The sequence below is a fragment of the Schistocerca serialis genome, chromosome 4, assembly GCF_023864345.2.
Source record: "Schistocerca serialis cubense isolate TAMUIC-IGC-003099 chromosome 4, iqSchSeri2.2, whole genome shotgun sequence".
NCBI classification, from domain to species: domain Eukaryota; kingdom Metazoa; phylum Arthropoda; class Insecta; order Orthoptera; family Acrididae; genus Schistocerca; species Schistocerca serialis.
The window spans coordinates 603,022,356-603,041,876 of record NC_064641.1 but is presented as its reverse complement, the minus strand read 5'-3'; the positions used below and the strand labels follow the sequence as shown (position 1 = coordinate 603,041,876).

Genomic DNA, 19,521 nt, shown 5'->3' with positions numbered 1-19,521 from the left:
TGCTCCACGCATCTGAGCGCTTCATTTGCCCTTCACCAGTACGCTCTCTGCCCTCTTTCTATCGCTGGTCGTGACTGCACGCACAATATTCCACGCGCAGACTTCTGTGTCTCGCACCAGCACGAAAGTACTTTCATCCAAGTTTCATATAATTGGCAGACCTAACATCTAACATAACGATGCAATTTGTGAAGGGGCAGCTTTTCTCCGGTTGCAGTTTAATTTTATTTTTGTTGCCTAAACAACAAACATAATCTTCAACATTAGTTTAATCCATGACGATGCGGGAACACTGCGGCTATTTTCGTAAATATCACTGTAAGCAAAAACTGTAACTAGCGATATTTCTGAGTGTATGATCAATTTCACAGTAACTAGTTATAACCCTGGGCCCATTGCCAGACGGCAGAGGGGCTGTGTGGTACAAATTTCACATTGTCGTCTTGTTATATAAAAATATGTTCTTGATTTTCTGGTTTACAACATGTTTTACATTATATGCAGGGTTTGTTCATTTTACTTGCTTGAGAAAAGGTTTTGCCTTTTACATTACAGCGAAGTTCTTCCTTGATATGTAACATGCTGAACCATGAGGCAGACTAAAGGCAAGATGGCGAACAAATCTGTTTACTCATGGACAGGGGACATTGGCTGGTTAAGTAATTGTCAACATCAATGAAGTTCACTAACTGACGTGCAACTTAAGATGTTATTTTATATTGAAAGCTACCAGTTTCAGCATTTCATAATGCCATCTTCAGGCCCCATATGAATCTCTCCAAATAAATGAAAATGTAATACATAGCCATAAATCTTTGCATGTCGTGAATTCAATCGTTACACTAGTGCTTTATTCGAAGACTTGATAGCAACTCATATCAAATCTACCTACATACAGAATAGGACTTCAAAAAGTAAGTTATACGTTATCATCGCCGGCCAAGTAACTTTTACTGAATGCTGCACTACAATAAATTCAAAGTGACACGGATACATACGCTATTTTTCAACATAGCCACGAAGTCCCTAGACAGTGGTCGGAGCGTTCGACCAGTTGCTAAGCTCTTCAAGACAGAAATCCGGTGTTTGGGAACGGGGCTATTCGAAACCTGCTGTGTGAACGGCCTCACCGCTGAAAAATCTCTTTTCCTCTGGATGTTCTTTCAACTTGCCGAAAATATGGAAATCCCATGGTGCAAGATCTGGATTCCTTGGCGGATCGGCATCACCCATTTCTGTGCGGCTTTGCTTAAATTCTTGGCTACGGCTGAACGCGATGTTGCATTTGGTCCATATAGGATCGGAGTTTCAAGGTGAATCTGTGTGCAGATTTAGACGTTTTGCCTTAAGCGTCGTACTGTAGTAATTTCTTAGTTGTCGCGCCATTTCTCTCGCAGAATGTGGTGCACGTGTTACATGCACCGCGGCAGAATTGTGTCTGCAAGAAACTCAGAATATGTACTCTCTTGTGACAAATGTACCACTCTTTTTCGTAATGGTCTTAAGTGTGAGAAGACATGTCTGACCTACTTTTTGAAGTGTATAGACAGGGTGGTCAGAAGCAGTCTGAAAAGCTTGTAAGGGTGGTGCAAGGTAGATTCTGCTTCGAAAAAAGAAAAAAAAACTACCTTGATACGTTGCTTCGTTTTCGAGATAATTAGCATTGGACGTAAACCAATCAGGCATAGAGGGCGCAAATTGAAGACGCCTGCCGGATACAGTTAGTGTCACTTGTTCTCATATCGTAGATGATAGCACACGAAACTGCTCAGCTTTTGGCTCGAGTTCGATTCTTACTACCGTCACATGTCCAGTTTTTGTATCGCTCTGTTGTTCGGTACGGTCCCATGTCCAGTTTTTGTATCGCTCTATTGTTCGGTTTTAGGAAAATACGTTTGGCGACACTGTCTCTGGCGGATAGCTTGAATTTGTGCGCGAAATGGCCTGGTTGGCTAACTTCAATGCTAGTTAACATGGAAACGGCTCAATGTATCGAATTTTTGCTTAACAGCTATTTCCCAGTACAACCCACCCTGAAACACCCTTACAAGCTTTGCAGACTGTCCCTGACCACCCCGTACACCCCTAAGCTACTTTACGGTGTGTGGCAAAGGGTCTTCTGGTGCCACTATCGTTTTCCGCATGAAGAACTTGTGCTTGGTGACCTAGTAAGGGTAACGGAGGAGGTCCCTGAGGGAGAACAAGCAGCTCTTGTTTGGACATCTGGTATTAACAGCTAGAATAGCGGTGTAGTAGTTAGATGTCCATCCATTGGGGCTGCACACTGGATTGATACTCTAGTTCAGTGGCAGGTGATTTATTGTTTGTGCCAAGTGGGTGAGAGCGTGTTCAAACATGGTTAAGTAGGTGATCAAGTGTCAGCTACTGCAACTCTTGGAGGAGAGATTAAAGTGAAAATAAGATAAAAAGGCCCAGGAAGATTTTGGTCAAAGTTGTTCCCAGTTTCTATTGGAAAATCTGAAGTGGCAGCAATGGCCTGCTTTCAAAATTTCAACAAATAATATTACGTCGTAAATCAACAAATTCTTCGGCTCACCACGTGTAACTCCCATAGGGACGTGAAGACAAGATGAGATTAATTACAGTGCGCAGAGGGGCATTTAAGGTCAATCTTCCCAGGATCCATGCTCTATTGAAATGGCATAAAATCTTAACATGTGGTACTCTGCCTACATTGCACAGTGGGCTGGAGAGTATACATCCAGATGGAGAGGTGGAGAGCCAAAGACATAGGGTTGTGTCGCCTTCAAATGGACTACCCCGGCGCTTGCCTTAATAGATTTATGGAAACCACGGAAAACACAAATCTGGATGGCCGGAAAGCGATTTGAACCGTCGTCTTTCCGAATCTGAGTCCAGTGTCCGACCATGCGTCACCTTACGCTCGACACGTATTCTCAAGCGAATCTACATTCATATTGCACAGTGAACAGGGTATTCGAGCGCGCCTGTTACGCTGTTCGCGCTTTGTATAGCAGGACATGTAGACAGGAAAGCAGTACTCCGTTACGGTATCGAAAGCGTAACTGGGTGACCTTCTCCGGTAGCACTGATGTTCGATGTAACTTGTTTAGTTGCTCATTCACGAATTCCATGTAACGTTTACATCCACTGTTCCTCGAACCACCATGCGCTGCGTGGCGGAGGATATTTGTGAAACCGCTATCATCCCTCCGCCCCCCCGCCAATCCGTAACCTATTCGCAAATGGTGCGTGGTTAGAATGGCTATCGTTTAACCTCCGTATGTACTCTGATTTCTCAGATTTTCTCATCGTAATCACTTCACGAGGCATCTGTACGATGAAGCAACGCTTTTCCGACTCTTATTGGAACGTATGCTCTCGCAGTTCCAACAGAAAACCTTCCTGCGATACTCAACGTGTCTCCTGTAGCGTCTGCCAATGGAGTTTGATGAGTACCCCTGTAAACATCGCGGCATAATGCTCTTGCACTTTGTGAACGAGCCCGTGGCGAAACGTCTCGCTCGTCGTTGAAACTTCCATATCTCATCTATTAATCTGAGCCGGTAAGTGTCCCAGACTGATAAGCAAAACTGAAGAACCGGGTTTACAAGTGTCTTTTGAAGCCACTTCTTTCGTGGATGAATTTCATTTCCTTATAATTCAGCGTGGCATATAGCTTCCTACAACCTGTTATTTCCACAGTCGTTCCGCTTTACGTCGGTCCGGAGGGTACTCCTAGGTAGTGTACGGTTGTTACCGTGTGGTCACCTATAGCGTAATCGAATAATGATGTATCTATTCACCTATTTGTGAGAAGTACTTTACATTCATTTATGTTCGGGTTCAACAGCCTATCGCTATACTAATCAATGATCCTCCAGTGGTCTATCCTGCATTTTGCTTCAGTCTTCTGGCGTTGTAACCTTCCTATACACAACAGATTCGTCTGAGAAAAGCCTCACGAAGCCTCCGATGTTATCCACTAGGTCATGTTGTAAATAGTAACAGCGCTTTAAGACTCCCTTGGGGTACTCCCGAAAACACTTTTACATCTGTAGATATAGTTCCTTCAAAAGCAGCGTGTCGAGTTCTGCTAGGAAGTCCTGAATCCAGCCACGAGTTTGGTCCGATACTCGGAAAGATCGCGTTTTGTTCACTAAATGACTGTGCGGGACTTGCACCACATTCCATTAGATGACACATTTTAGACACATTAGATGACACATTTTTTTCACGCCGTAGTTCTAATGCTCTTCTACATATTTTTCGTCACTTTCAAGTGTAATGGGCAGAATAAGGTACGGATTTCTGTTCGCTTCATATGGCCACTCGTTCGATTTGTTATCTGTATATAAATCGATATGACATTCAGATGTTCTCAGTATGTCATCAATTAGAGCAACAATTAATAGCAACATAATTCCTGGAAAATATCTGTGATGATTGCTGTTCTAGATGACTGCAAGTGATCCCTCTGATCCGCACATGGAACACATTAATAACAGTGAAGAGAAACATCACGAATACTTCAAAAGAGAGAGAAAAAATGTCATCGTGTAGCCCTATATTCCACCCTCCACGTGAAAAACGTCTGTAGATTTGAGGTCAAATCAGCAACAAATTCATTCAAGTACATACATCAGCGCCTTGTGACAAAGGCAACACACGAGAACTCGCGAAACATTGTCTGCGACATTGTTAGATGACATTATGCTATTACATAAGCTTTTTTTACGCGAGACAAAATAGCTTTAGTATTACAAGTTTCCGCAGTTGCTACTTCCCAGCACACGATGTTATCGTGTTTAATTTCGCACACATGCTGCAAGGTTTGTACCGCCTTGTATCACTACACGATCTCTGTCGTCACCCAACACCTGGATTTCGGCACACGGTATAGACATCTTCCTTATGTACCCGCAGAAGGTGGAAGTGACTCATTTTTGTGACAATGAACTGTTTTTACTGTACAGAGTAGCTATGAGAGCGTGAGAAGAGGACCTAAACACCTGTAATTTTCAATGTGTTCTTTTGTATTTTTTCCTACTCTTCTTTACTGTTTTTATAACTTTTTAACTGATAATGGCTTCGACAATAATTTTTTAAAGAGGTTTTTTTAAGAGCTGACTTTGAAACATAATTATGCGCAGTGTTATACACTTATTACTTAAAAACACATTATTTGACAGCAAATGATCCTGCTGTACTGGTCTGATGATATGAAGCAGCCATCAGCTATCGTGCCGGCAAAACAAACCCTGAGATGTAAACAATATTTTCAAAACCAGCTGCATCCAAAAACAAAATGAAACTCATCGCCAAATAAATTGGGATATTAGCCTCTTGTGCTCATCACCGGAAGTCACTTACGAGCAAAGAAACGCACGTATTATTGTTTTACATGTAAAATAATTTATTTTAAACCGATATCATTTACGAGAAATTAACTACGAATAATAGCTTAGATTAACGTATTTGTCCACATTATGCAGTAGCTGAATATATGTATTATTCGTATTAATAATTAAGGTCTGTCGGTTGACACACGTGACATTTTTCAGGTTTAAATAATAGCCATATTGTTTTACATATGAAACATCTTGTACGTCTGAATCGGTGCATAAACGCTTAGTAAGATAGTACTAGCAATGAAAAATTATGACTGGTAACTTTACATGAATGAAAGGACCTGTCGATTGTATGAAAGTAGTTGGCAGAGAGTTGCGTACAACAGTTGTAGCAAAAATTATAGATAAATTTTCTTCGCTAGTGTAACCAATTTTCATGGAATAAAAAGAGATGCGACAAGATTTTTGAAAACCCGTCACTACGGGTCACCGGGGACTACTAGAGAGAACAGATACGTAACCTCAATCTATCAAATTGTTGGAGGCAAGAGAACTTCGATACAAGAACAATAGTAATATACCAATTAACCCCGAACTCCCATGTATAAAATAACTTCAAACTCCTGATTACTTAAAAAATGAGTGTATGTTTTTAATATTTGGCGCTAAGTGCGCAAACGATAAAAAGTTCAGAAAAATTCTCAAATTATGTTAAAAGTTTGTTGTAAGTCGTTAAGTACGCTCGTTACCAAACACTGGATAAGAACATTCGGGTAATTTGCGCTTCGTTTGAATCAAAAGCTAGTTTTTTACGTATCACACTGATTATGACGTCATTTCCTTATCTACGTGCCGTATGATGATACAATTTTGCGCTTATTTTCGGTAGTATAACATCGGAAAAATACGTTGCAAATAGGAAACATCATGCCTGATGCTGAAGTTTCGCTTCATGAACGGCGAAAATGCAATAAGTGACAAAAAGTTTCCTTGCTTCTTTTTGTGGGATGGAGTAGGGGAGCCTGCGAGAAAAAGTTTCTTAAAGGTTTGAAATTATGTGCAAGTTTGTTGAAAGTTCCTAATTGTTCATATCCTCAAATGGTGGATGAATAAGGCGTGGGTATTTGCGCACGGTGAGTTACGCTGCTTCTGGACGAATACGCAGATCCTAAGTGTAATACTTGTCTTACTGCGTTAAACCTTTAAATAAAATTGTACCTCTTAATGAACAGATAATTACAGCATATTAAATTTTTTAATTCGCTCCATAATTTTATGAAATACTGAAAATCGCACTTTTGTTGCCCCTGGAAGCCGGTAGATTCCCAGCGTGAGATTGGGAATGGGTGCCACGAATCGGGTTAGCCGTATAGATTACTCAGAACACATGCAGTTGCACGAATTCCAGCCTTTGATCTAACACGTAATTATTGGGAGAGCGTTAATACAAGAATAGTACTTGTGTATTACTCGGAACATGTCTTCGTGCAGGATAATAGCTGTCGATGAACATGTCAAGATATGTGCCTTCAGTGAAACAACAAAGACAGTGAATGACGAACACTCTTTTAGGAATGGCAAAGCTGTTGTAGGATGAATTATAATGATTCGTTATCAGCTTGATGTATTAAAGCCTCGCTCATGCTGTGCTGATATTGCAATATGGTAAAGTAATTGTTTTGACTTACTTCGACAAAGCCGTTTCATCGTTCAGCGCCGTGAATCGCTATAGTGTCACTACTGTCTCTCGTGGCTTTTAGAAAGCTGCAAAACATTCACAGTAAAATTATTCACAGAAAAACACTCTATATCTGTTACCTTTTCCCCTCACCCCTACTCACTTATTCATTAAAAGTTACCATTTAGCAGCAGAAAAAGTCTCAAATCAAAGTTACGTCTAACAGCACTGAATACTAAATTCGACAAAAAAGAATTTAACAAAGATAATATACGCTAAAGACAACACTAATCGTGGCTACAAGCAGAGAGTAGGGATGTCTATGGAGTGGACATTCGGATGCGCAGAAAAGAATTTTTGTCGCCAACATAACCGGCTCCAAAAGTTTGATTTAACCCTAAGGATTGCCGTAAGCGCTCTGCAGATTATGAATACTTATTATTAAGTGGCTAGAAGACATGTAGTCCGTTCGAAAGTAGTACCACGGATCTTGCACATGTGCATGTTAGGCACAATTAAGCATTTGCACTCGATAACTAGTTCGAACTTAGCTTAAAGCGTAGAAGAGCGAAACGCAACGATATTTGCTCGTTTGCTACAAATGTCACAGCTCAGATATTACTATTCTTTTTTCGTTTTTGCTATAGGAAAAGAAGGGAGAGCTATCGCTATTTGTACTGAACTTCATCTTGCTACCGAGTCTCTATTTTAATAAATTAATTACCGTGGCATTGCTAGATGGCTCCCTACCACAGGAACGTGAAAGTGTCCCGATAAACTTCCAATATGGGGTTGTGACATGCTGTAAATAAGCGATTTATCTCACTTTGAAAGATCGTTAGGATCTAAATTAATCCGCTTTTACTTTGTGACACAATTCTTTTTGTGATCTTTATTCATCCTTAGGGATTCCAAAATGTTAATCGCACACAGTGATTCACCATTTTGTAGAACTTCGTGATCATTCATTTGGGAAACCTAACGATACGAACAAAATGACTCAGAATGTGATATGTAAGTCCTATCTGCAGATAAACTTTTCTATAAATACGTATACATTCAACCCGTTGACTAGCAGCTCACTGCCACACTACCAACTTTATCGAGCACTTATAATTATCGATATTAATCAACACATAATTCGCGAAACTGTAATTTGACGTCCGTTATAATTAGGTACGAAAAGTAACTTTTCCCATTTGATTTTAGATTTGCAGCCTTAACGGCAACAATCCAGCACCATTGCTGTTACTAATAACAAGGAAAAACAGGACGAATACGTGTATTATTCAAGTTTTGGTCTTAGCGGTGAAATGTGAACAGCGTCAAACCAAAGTTACGTGACTATTTCGGTTCCGTGTTAGCTACACCCACTCCATATATTTTCCTACTCTGTGGCTATTATGCACAGCGATATTTTTGAATCGCTGTTGACACTGGAGAATAGTCATTCTCAGATCAACGATGGGATTCAAAAATACTGAAGCGCTGGATAAACATATAATGGGTGTCAGTCACGAAGAAATTCTGAAGGTCTTTTCGTTTCGTACGCTGTTGTAAGAAACAGTGATCAGAAAGGTGAGCCCGAACAACGTTCTTAGCTTGTCGAATCATTCTATGTACGTATTAATCAATCATTTTCACGAGATCTTGAGAGCAGAGAAAGAGTTATTGAGTCTCCCTTCATTTTCACTGACCGATTACGTTGTAAGAGGCAGTCAAATGAGAACGAGACAGATGGAAAACAGTACGTAAACTGGAATGAGATTTTCACTCTGCAGCGGAGTGTGCGCTGATATGAAACTTCCTGGGAGATTAAAACTGTGTGCCCGACCGAGACTCGAACTCGGGACCTTTGCCTTTCGCGGGCAAGTGGTAGAGCACTTGCCCGCGAAAGGCAAAGGTCCCGAGTTCGAGTCTCGGTCGGGCACACAGTTTTAATCTCCCAGGAAGTTTCAGTACGTAAACTGTTTAGTACTTCGAAAGTAAATCTCTGTAACTGTTAATCCATTCATCCCACTGTGAGACTTCATGGAAAAATGTCTGCAGTTGTCTACGGGAACGTGATTGACCCGCCAGGTTAGCCGAGAGCGCTAATGCGCTGCTTTCTGGATTCGGGTAAGCGCGCCGGCCCCGAATCTAATCCGCCCGGCGGATTAACGACGGGGGCCGCTGTGTTGGCCAGCCTGGATGTGGTTTTTAGGCGGTTTTCCACATCCCTGTAGGTGAATACCGGGCTGGTCCCCACGTCCCGTCTCAGTTACAGGCCTCACAGATTTTCAAATTCTAAAGGTGGCAGGGGTAAAATACAGGGAGCGAAAGGCTATTTACAATTTGTACGGAAACCAGATGGCAGTAATAAGAGTCGAGGGACATGAAAGGGAAGCAGTGGTTGGGAAGGGTGTAAGACAGGGTTGTAGCCTCTCCCCGATGTTGTTCAATCTGTATATTGAGCAAGCAGTAAAGGAAACAAAAGAAAAATTCGTAGTAGGTATTAAAATCCATGGAGAAGAAATAAAACTTTGAGGTTCGCCGATGACATTGTAATTCTGTCAGAGGCAGCAAAGGACTTGGAAGAGCAGTTGCATGGAATGGACAGTGTCTTGAAAGGAGGATATAAGATGAACATCAACAAAAGCAAAACTAGGATAATGGAATGTAGTCGAATTAAGTCGGGTGATGCTCAGGGAATTAGATTAGGAAATGAGACACTTAAAGTAGTAAAGGAGTTTTGCTATTTGGGGAGCAAAATAACTGATGATGGTCGAAGTAGAGAGGATATAAAATGTAGACTGGCAATGGCACGGAAAGCTTTTCTGAAGAAGAGAAATTTGTTAACATCAAGTATAGATTTAAGTGTCAGGAAGTCATTTCTGAAAGTATTTGTATGGAGTGTAGCCATGTATGGAAGTGAAACATGGACGATAAATAGTTTGGACAAGAAGAGAATAGAAACATTCGAAATGTGGTGCTACAGAAGAATGCTGAAGATTAGATGGGTAGATCACATAACTAATGAGGAAGTATTGAACAGGATTGGGGAGAAGAGAACTTTGTGGCACAACTTGACCAGAAGACGGGATCGGTTGGTAGGACATGTTCTGAGGCATCAAGGGATCACCAATTTAGTATTGGAGGGCAGCGTGGAGGGTAAAAATCGTAGAGGGAGACCAAGAGATGAATACACTAAGCAGATTCAGAAGGATGTAGATTGCAGTAGGTACTGGGAGATGAAGAAGCTTGCACAGGATAGAGTAGCATGGAGAGCTGCATTAAACCAGTCTCAGGACTGAAGACCACAACAACAAACAACATCAGACCGATGGGGTACACTGACTCCATCCTGGGGAATACGGAGTGGCGGCAGGAAGGGCATCCGGCCACCCCTTCACATTAACATGCCAAATCTGGATTAACCACGCCAACCCCGCGCACAATGCGGGACAAAGGGGCTAGCGATAGATAGATAGACAGTCTACGGGAACGTGATTGTACCCAGGCGTTCATCTCCTCGTCTGAAGCAAATCGACGGCCACGAATTTCTTTCTTCAGTGCTCCAAAAGTAAGGAAATCGCATGGCGAGAGATCGGGAGTGTGTGGTAGATGAGTAAGGGCTACCCAGCGAAACTTCTGCAGCGTCCTCGAAATAGTCTTGGCAACATGTGGGCGGGCCACACCCATGTAATATTATGCCTCCCCATACGATAACACTTAGAACACCAAAACGATCGTGTCCGACAGCGTTACTGGGTGCGTAATGTACCTTCATATGATGAGAGGTGGGAGCATGTCATGCAGCCAGAGGCACTGTAGAACGTGATCGGCTTCATGGTCCAAGTTTCATTGAACTATGTTTCTTGCCAGTGACACATTATGCAAAACTTACTTTTTTAAGTTTTGCATAACAATACAGATAGAGGGAAGGAGAGAGAGGAAGAAAAACGAGAAAGAGGGTGACCACAAGTGTAAATCACTATATATGGCTTAAGTCAAGTATTTAAACGGTCAGCATGTTGCCATTTTTTTTTTTCCAGAGTGTTTTCTTATTGTAAAATTTGTTTGTTCCTGATCATAGCGAGAGATCGCAATTTTGATCCGCAGAACATGCAAAGAAATAAACTAAATCGTAGTGCGATATAAGAGCCGACAGGCTGGCTGTGTGCTGTGCTCTCCTTGTGGTGGTCGGCCTGTGCAGCGCCTGCCTCTTTGTTGCAGATGTCGTGCATGAGCTCGGTGCCTGGCCAGCAGCACGCGCATGCGCAGCCCACATCTCCCGGCGTCGCCACCTACCCGCAGCACCAGCTGTCGCCCACCGTCATGGCTGCAGGTAAGACCCTTTCTCCACCTCACACCTCTCGCCCCATCTCCGCACACAAATTTCCACACTCTCTCAAAGGTTTTGAGTTAGCTGTCCATCATATAAAACGCTTGTTACTTAATACTAGATACCAAAATGTATCGAGAGAAATACATCACAGAGGGAAACAGTAAAAACTAAATTCGTTTGAGTGGCAGGGGCTTACGAGATGGCACTGTCCGCTTCCTGAAAAAGAGAGAGCATCTATTTTTAATTAGGAACCCTTGTTATTAACTGCATATTCGTATTCCAAGCTGCAAAGGAAACAAAGGAGAAATTTGGAAAGAGAGGAGAAATGAAAACATTGAGCTCTGTCTGCGATACTGTCAGAACACTGCAAGTGGACAGAAACAGATTAGTCCTAGATGTTATGGAGGGATAAAAGTAAATTTAATTTGATGTCTCTCAGTAGGATTCAGTATATTCGTGTTCTACAGATGAAGGATCCAATCTACGCTATTGGGATCCATCCATGAATCATAGTCGAGGAAACATGAGGTACGTGGATGCTTATCAGCACAAGCTGTGGGTCCTTCAGATAGCCTAGAAAGTATCATTAAAGGTTTTGACTATAGGGACATTTTGGAGAAATATGTTCTGTCGTCTGACAGAAAAAAACTTTCAAAACACAACAATCCAAAGTATCGTTCAGAGTGTGTTCAAGGATGTATTAAGAGAGATAAACACCAAAGTTTTGATTTCGTCAGTTCAAAGTCTGGATTCATATCCGATAGAACTTATTTGGGAGGTACTGGACAAACCTGATAAGGGAAGAGAGTACCGAAATAATGCAGATTTCTATGACATCTGCAGTCTAAACAGGACAAGATTCCTCAGAACGCTATCTGATTCTGTGGGTAGAAGATGTGCCCAGGGCACAACACAAGTTGTACTGTATGTTGCGTTAGACGATGCCGTACCTTCCTCGAGGCTTACCTACCTTCACAGTATCGTATTTTAAAACAATGGACATACAGTATGCGCCAAAAAAAGCCGAGAGTCCGTCTGACGATGACTTACTGATGAAACTAATTGCACAATAAGATATTTTAGTCGCTTTATCATCGTTACACGCAATAAAGTATGTCGTTTATATGAAAGCTACCTGCAGTCTGTCTATGTTGACAATTCTGGGGACACAGGTCATGGCGTGCTACATTAAAGTATTCTTTATCCTCTTTCTGAACTCGACGTCTCACTCATAATGAGCAAGAGGGGGCAAGATTCTAAAATTGTCATTTTTATGTTGGAAAACAACGAGAAATTCCTGCTAATTATTAACAAAAATAACCAACAAAAATGCCACTGATTAATACTCCTCAAAGTGAAAAACCACGAAATAAACTTTAAATACTCTTATTCCACTTACGCCGCCGCTGTCTGCTTACAAAGCTTCATATCTGATCGTGTTAATCGATTTTATCGCATTTCTCATACTTTCAATTTTTATAGTTAACTGGCTTTAAATAAAGATTAATAAAATATATTTTCAAAGCTACATTTTCCAAGCTGTTAAGGTAAAGTGTGACCCAGGCCGGGAAATCTCCCAAGAATCGCAAGTTACCAGGTACAGTCGACTCTTAACGGCCTTGGATTGAAACAGGATGTCTCTCCCCTCCACACCCCGCACTTTGACAAATTATTGTGCAACCATGTCAACTGGAATGCTGAATTCGTAGTTGTATGACTACATCTTATGGTGTGTTGCACCTCATGGACCGTTTGAGAAGCTCCCATGTCAACTTCAAAAAATAGAGGGCATGAAAATAATACAAGTCCATTAACATGATCAGACATGAAGTTTTGTAAGCAAACATTGTTGATATAAATTGAATAAGATATTTAAAATTTTGAATGCAGTCTCAGCAAGCAGTGGCGTGTCTTCTTTGACTATAGACAAATGGTAAACTATTACTGGGGTTAAGTTGTGCTGGAGGAGGAGGTAGTGCGGAGGACGCTGGACAGGTACATTGCAGCCATGCTTTTTTATCCTGGGGATGGGCGACAGAATTCGTATGCCAGAGTGTTGGTATGGTCCCTTTATGGAGCTCGAAAAAGACTGTTCGAGTAAGCGAGGGAGAATAGTTGACAGACTGTGTTTTGGCATACGTTTGTAAATCGACACATTACGTTGAATGCAAGACAAAACCAGAAACTCTACAACGCCAAAGAAAAGGCATAACTTCCCGTTAACAGACGCTGTTAGAATTCCGTACCCCAAATCGTAGGAGCAGGAAAGTGTCTCCTCTTGCCGGCCGTTGTGGCCGAGCGGTTCTATGCGCTTCAGTCCGGAACAGCGCGGCTGCTACGGTCGCAGGTTCGAATCCTGCCTCGGGCATGGATGTGTGTGATGTCCTTAGGTTAGTTAGGTTTAAGTAGTTCTAAGTTCTAGGGTACTGATGACCTCAGATGTTAAGTCCCATAGTGCTCAGAGCCATTTGAACCATTTGTCTCCTCTTGCCCTCCCCAACCCCCCCCCCCCCCCACCCGCTACCCCCTTGAGGAGTCGTACACCCCTCGAGAGATGCTGACTCAGTTTTTCAGGCTAGCTATTGAGATGTAGAATCACACAAAACGGAAACCAAACATCGTCGCTACGGTCCTTAAGCCAGCTGATAGTGTGTGAAGCGTTACGTTATGGAGCAATGTGTGTAAAGTGTGTGCAGCGACTGGAAGTGGGGAATGAACTAACAGTGTAGCACTAGCCTTTTCTGTTACTAAATAACTAATTTACAGTACAGTATTGTGCAGTAGAGATAAACGGAATGAGGTAGCATAGTTTTAAAAAGACTGGCGTTGTATTCGGGAGGAAGGTGTTTCCAATCTTGATCCGGTCATACTGATTTATGTATTTTCCGTCATTGCTTTAAACTAATTCAGGTAAATGCCGCTATGATTCCTAATGTAAGACCACGGCCGACTACCTGTCCCATTCTTATCCAACAGTATCTAAATGACCGTATACAATAATTGTTATTTTGTTGCTTTTAGGTGGTTCAAAATGGCTCTGAGCACTATGGGACTCAACAGCTGAGGCCATCAGTCCCCTACAACTTAGAACTACTTAAACTTAACTATCCTAAGGAAATCACACACATCCATGCCGAGGCAGGATTCGAACCTGCGACCGTAGCGGTCGCGCGGTTCCGGACTGAAGCGCCTAGAACCTCTCGGTCACCGCGGCCGGCTTTTAGGTGGTAGTGGTACGTTTCTGTGTGACCAAACCGCTGAGGTCATCGTTCCCTAGGCTTACACACTACTTAATCAAACTTAAACTAACTTACGCCTAGGACAACACACACACTGAGCGAGGTGGCGCAGTGGTTAGACACTGGACTCGCATTCGGGAGGACGACGGTTCAATCCCGCGTCTGGCCATCCTGATTTAGGTTTTCCGTGATTTCCCTAAATCACTCCAGGCAAATGCCGGGATGGTTCCTCTGAAAGGGCACGGCCGACTTCCTTCCCCATCCTTCCCTAATCCGATGAGACCGATGACCACGCTGTCTGGTCTCCTTCCGCAAACCAACCAACCAACCAACAACACACACAACTATGCCCGAAGGAGGAGTCGAACCTCCGACGGGGGGAGCATCGCGAACCGTGGCAAGGCGTCTCAAACCACGCGGCTCCCCCTCGGGACTGTTGCTTTTAAATTTTAAAAGTAATCAATAGACGAATAAAAAACTACTACTACCACTGATACTACTACTAAGAGTACAAAATGGATCACTTCACGTTTAGGATCTATACTCGAGGGTTACCTGATATCCGGGATATAAAAGGTGTAAACGATGACTGTTTATAACGTATCAAAGTAGTGTAGGTGCAGTTTAAACGAACAGTTTGATACAAGGCATATTGTGTATCAAGCCGGGAAACAACCTCAAATTCAAATTGTGTTCAAAAATGGTTCAAATGGCTCTGAGCATTTCGGTATCTTGTCAACATTTCATTCACTGTAGTGTATGAGCTGAAATCAACCATAGGCAAAGTTACGAAATACGTTTCTACCTCTGCAAACTCTGTAAAATTGCTTGCAGTGTTTTATGTAATTTGATGCAGCGCAATAAATATGACGGATAATGAAAAGGAATTCAGTTCTCGATCGAGTGAAGATATCAGACTATAAGATGCGCAAAAATCAAATTTTTTCACCAAATAGTTTTCGAAAAACCGCATGATAAGTATTTCTTGCAGGATAGAACTCCTTCTCTCATCACAGACAGAGAGCAGAAAGGTTAAAAATCTTGCGCAGTGAGCATGAACTGCAGCTTAAGTGGCTTTTGTAGCCCAATTTGAGGTTCTTTCGTAGCTCGATACAGAGCAATTATCTTACATTAAATTGTACGTCTTGATTTCCCTTACACCACTGTGGTACATGGTAAACAGGTACAGGTTAGTCCAGGAGAAATGGTCAGTTTTCAGGGGTAAGAAAAGAACGACCTCTCGAAGCTAAAATTTTTAGTAAACACGAGCTCTAAAACTCGTACCTTAAGAGCTACGACCCCTTATCCAGCAGAAGAGATGTTTTTCACAGTATCCCAGATGAACCGTGAGCGCTGGTCTTGAGTCCAAGGCCAGATAAAAATTATCTGGACTTTCAGGAGATTTACTCGCCTCGTTAGGACATCTATATGAGTATATTGTGCAGAAATAATTGTCCTTTTACCTAATAGACACAGGGCTCACCATGGGCTCTGATAAGTTATTCCATGCGTGAAATCATCAACGCGTATAAGGCGCGAATAGCGTCCTGTGGTATGGCCATCCGATCTGCATTCATCTGGTGCCAAAGTTCATCTGTGGTCGTTGGCATTAGGTCATAGCGCTGCACTTGTCATTTCACCATATCCCACACATTTTCGATTGGCTGCAAGTCTGATGATATGGCGGGTCAGGGCAAAAGGTTGACATCCTGTGACACCAAGAAGACATGTGGTCGTGCATTCTCTTGCTGTAAATGGCGTCTGGGTGTTTTGCACAAAGGGTATGGCTACGGGTCGCAGCATGTCATTGACGTAGGTCACACGGGTCACAGTGCCCTGGACTCGCAACAACTGTGATTGTTAGTTGTACCCAAAACACTTCCACCATTAGGCGTCGAGTTGGTGTTGAGTGTCTGTGATGCCGCTCCCCCTGTATGCGACGAACCAAAATGCGGCCATTATTTTCAAACAAACAGAACCTTGATTCGTACTAAAACAATATCTTATGCCATTCCTGTCGCCAAAGACGTCGTCCCAAACACCATTGCCGTCTAGCAAGTTTGTACACATTCGTCAAAGGTAGGCGGAGAAGTGGACGACGCGCACTAACCCATGCCGTTAATAAACGGCGAGGGACTGTCACCTCTGATAGCGTACGGTGCGTTACATCGTGCCATTGTTGCGCCAGAGCTGAAGATGATGCAGATCTGTCATGCAATGCTATTCGGATGAGGTGTCGATCTTCTCGGGGGGTGGTCTGGGTTGTGCGACCTGACAGATCCCGTCATGTTCTACGGCTTTTCGTGAACCATTCTGCACACACTCGTTGCCCTGCCGGAACGCTTCGTCCCACACGAGCAGCAGTTTCCCAGATGGATGCATCACATTCTCTCATTCCAATAAAGCACCCTCTTTCAAACTCTTTGAGTAATCCACTAAATTACAGTCCCACATCGTTAACGTCGATATGCAACAGGATTTTGGAACATTTATTGTGTTTGAACATTATGAATTACCTCGAAGAAAACGGTCTATTGACACACAGTCAGCATGGGTTTAGAAAACATCGATCCTGTGAAACACAACTAGCACTTTACTCACATGAAGCGTTGAGTGCTATTGACAAGGAATTTCAGATCGATTCCGTATTTCTGGATTTCCAGAAGGTTTTGACACGGTACCACACAAGCGGCTCGTAGTGAAATTGCCTGCTTATGGAATATCGTCTCAGTTATGTGACTGGATTTGCGATTTCCTGTCTGAGAGGCCACAGTTAGTAGTAATTGACGGAAAGTCATTGAGTAAAACAGAAGTGATTTCTGTCGTTCCCCAAGGTAGTGTTATAGATCCTTTGCTGTTCCTTATCCATATAAACGACTTGGGAGACAAGCTGAGCAGCCGTCTTCGGTTGTTTGCAGATGACGCTGTCGTTTATCGACTGATAAAGCCATCAGAAGATCAAAACAAACTGCAAAACGATTTAGAAAAAATATCTGAATGGTGCAAAAATTGGCACTTGACCCTAAATAACGAAAAGTGTGAGGTCATCCACATGAGTCCTGAAAGGAACTCGTTAAACTTCGGTTACACCTCAAATCAGTCGAATCTAAAAACTGTAAATTCAACTAAATATGTAGGTATTACAATTACAAACTACTTGAATTGGAAGGAACACATAGAAAATGTTGTGGGGAAGGCTAACCAAAGACTGCGTTTTATTGGGAGGACACTTAGAAAATGTAACACACCTACTAAGGAGACTGCCTACACAACACTTGTACGTCCTCCTTTAGAATACTGCTGCGCGCTGTGGGATACTTACCAGATAGGACTGACGGAGTACATCGAAAAAGTTCAAAGAAAGGCAGCACGTTTTGTATTATTGCGAAATATGGGAGAGAGTGTCACAGAAATGATACAGGATTTGGGCTGGAAATCATTAAAAGAAAGGCGTTTTTCGTTGCGACGGAATCTTCTCACGAAATTCCAATCAGCAGCTTTCTCCTCTGAATGCGAAAATATTTTGTTGACCCCGACCTACATAGGGAGGAACGATCACCACTATAAAATAAGGGAAATCAGAGCTCGTCGGGAAAGATATAGGTGTTCATTCTTTCCTAGCGCTGTACGAGATTGGAATAATGGAGAATTGTGAAGGTGGTTCGATGAACCCTCTGCCAGGCACTTAAATGTGATTTTCTGAGCATCCATGCAGATATAGATGTAGATCTGAAGGTGCAATTCGCCCATTCGACCTGCACGTCTGCTCAAGTCACACTGATCTATTACCTTCGATTTACAACGACAATGAGAGCCGCAGGTACATTTTACCGGTAGCTGGTTTTGCGCCGCGATATCGATGTTGACTCTGAGCTGCTGGCTGACATGGTTCAAATGCTAGGGTGTGCGTGTGTTTGTCTTTATACTTTTTACTTGTATATTTAGTTACCACGCCCCTAACAAAATACCAGGTGCACACAGCTAAAAATGTTGGAAAACGCTGTGCTATACATTTATTGCTTCGAGTGATCGTTCCTGTCAGATCCCTGACTCTTGGGCATTCCTGTTAAGACAGCCTGTATTGTGCTGTAATCGTGAAGTGCCTGTGCTGATGTGAGCGCGCGTGTTCCAGGAGAGGGCGCGGCTTCGCGCGCCGAGGCGCCGCCGGTGCCGGTGAGCAGCGTGTCGTCCCCGGTGGGCGTGGTGGCGACGACGCCGACGCCCGCGCCGGCCCCCAGCCACGCCCACGGCCACGCCCACGGCCACGGGCACGCCCACGGCCACGGGCACTCGTGGGCGCCGCTGCCCATGTCGTCGCCCCCGCAGCCGCAGCCGCAGCCGCCGCCGCCGCGCGCCGCCAGCCCCGCCGCCGCCAGCCACGCGCTCGCCGCCTCCTCCATGTCTCCGTCGCTGCACTCTGCCGCCCCCGCCGCCACCGCCTTCGGCCACCACCACCACCAGCACCCGCACGCAGGCTTCGCCACGGCCGCGCCGCAGCCGCGCCAGCCGGCCTTTTACTCGTGGTACTAGGCGGACCAACTGCCACCGGCCTCCCTTCTCTCCCAAATCAGCGGATTCCTTCGTGTCGCACTACTGCTCGCCTACAGAGTAACTTCTTCTAAAGTTTTCCTGTATCAGAAACTACATATACGCCGGCTTTCTGTACAGTGCAGGGAAAGCTGACGTACTTTTCTTAACCAGTTGTCTTCTCCACGCGACCGAAGACATACTTCTTTGATTTCCTACAGTCCAAGACCATGTGTAACAGAAAACAACCCCTCCAACAATGTAGGACTGTTCCTTCTTCCGCTGTTAACTGAATCAACACATATTATTTCATCCCCCATTGTGAGGACAAGCAGTCAAATGGCTGCAGGTCTCCAAGTAGATTTATTACTCATCCGAACGCGAATTCGATTTCAGGCTATCATCCTCAAGTGAGTA

At 43.3% G+C, this 19,521-nt stretch overlaps 1 protein-coding gene across 1 annotated transcript in view; it reads left to right on the top strand.

The window, feature by feature from the left end:
• LOC126474633 (protein gooseberry-neuro-like) overlaps window positions 1-19,107 on the top strand; it is a 199,536-nt gene extending 180,429 nt beyond the window's left edge. Inside the window, exons 7-9 of the mRNA XM_050102111.1 lie at window positions 11,227-11,338; window positions 18,710-18,890; window positions 18,939-19,107. Coding sequence (XP_049958068.1) covers window positions 11,227-11,338; window positions 18,710-18,890; window positions 18,939-19,107 — 462 coding nt within the window. The remainder of the gene's footprint in view (window positions 1-11,226; window positions 11,339-18,709; window positions 18,891-18,938) is intronic.
• Window positions 19,108-19,521: the final 414 nt, after the last annotated feature.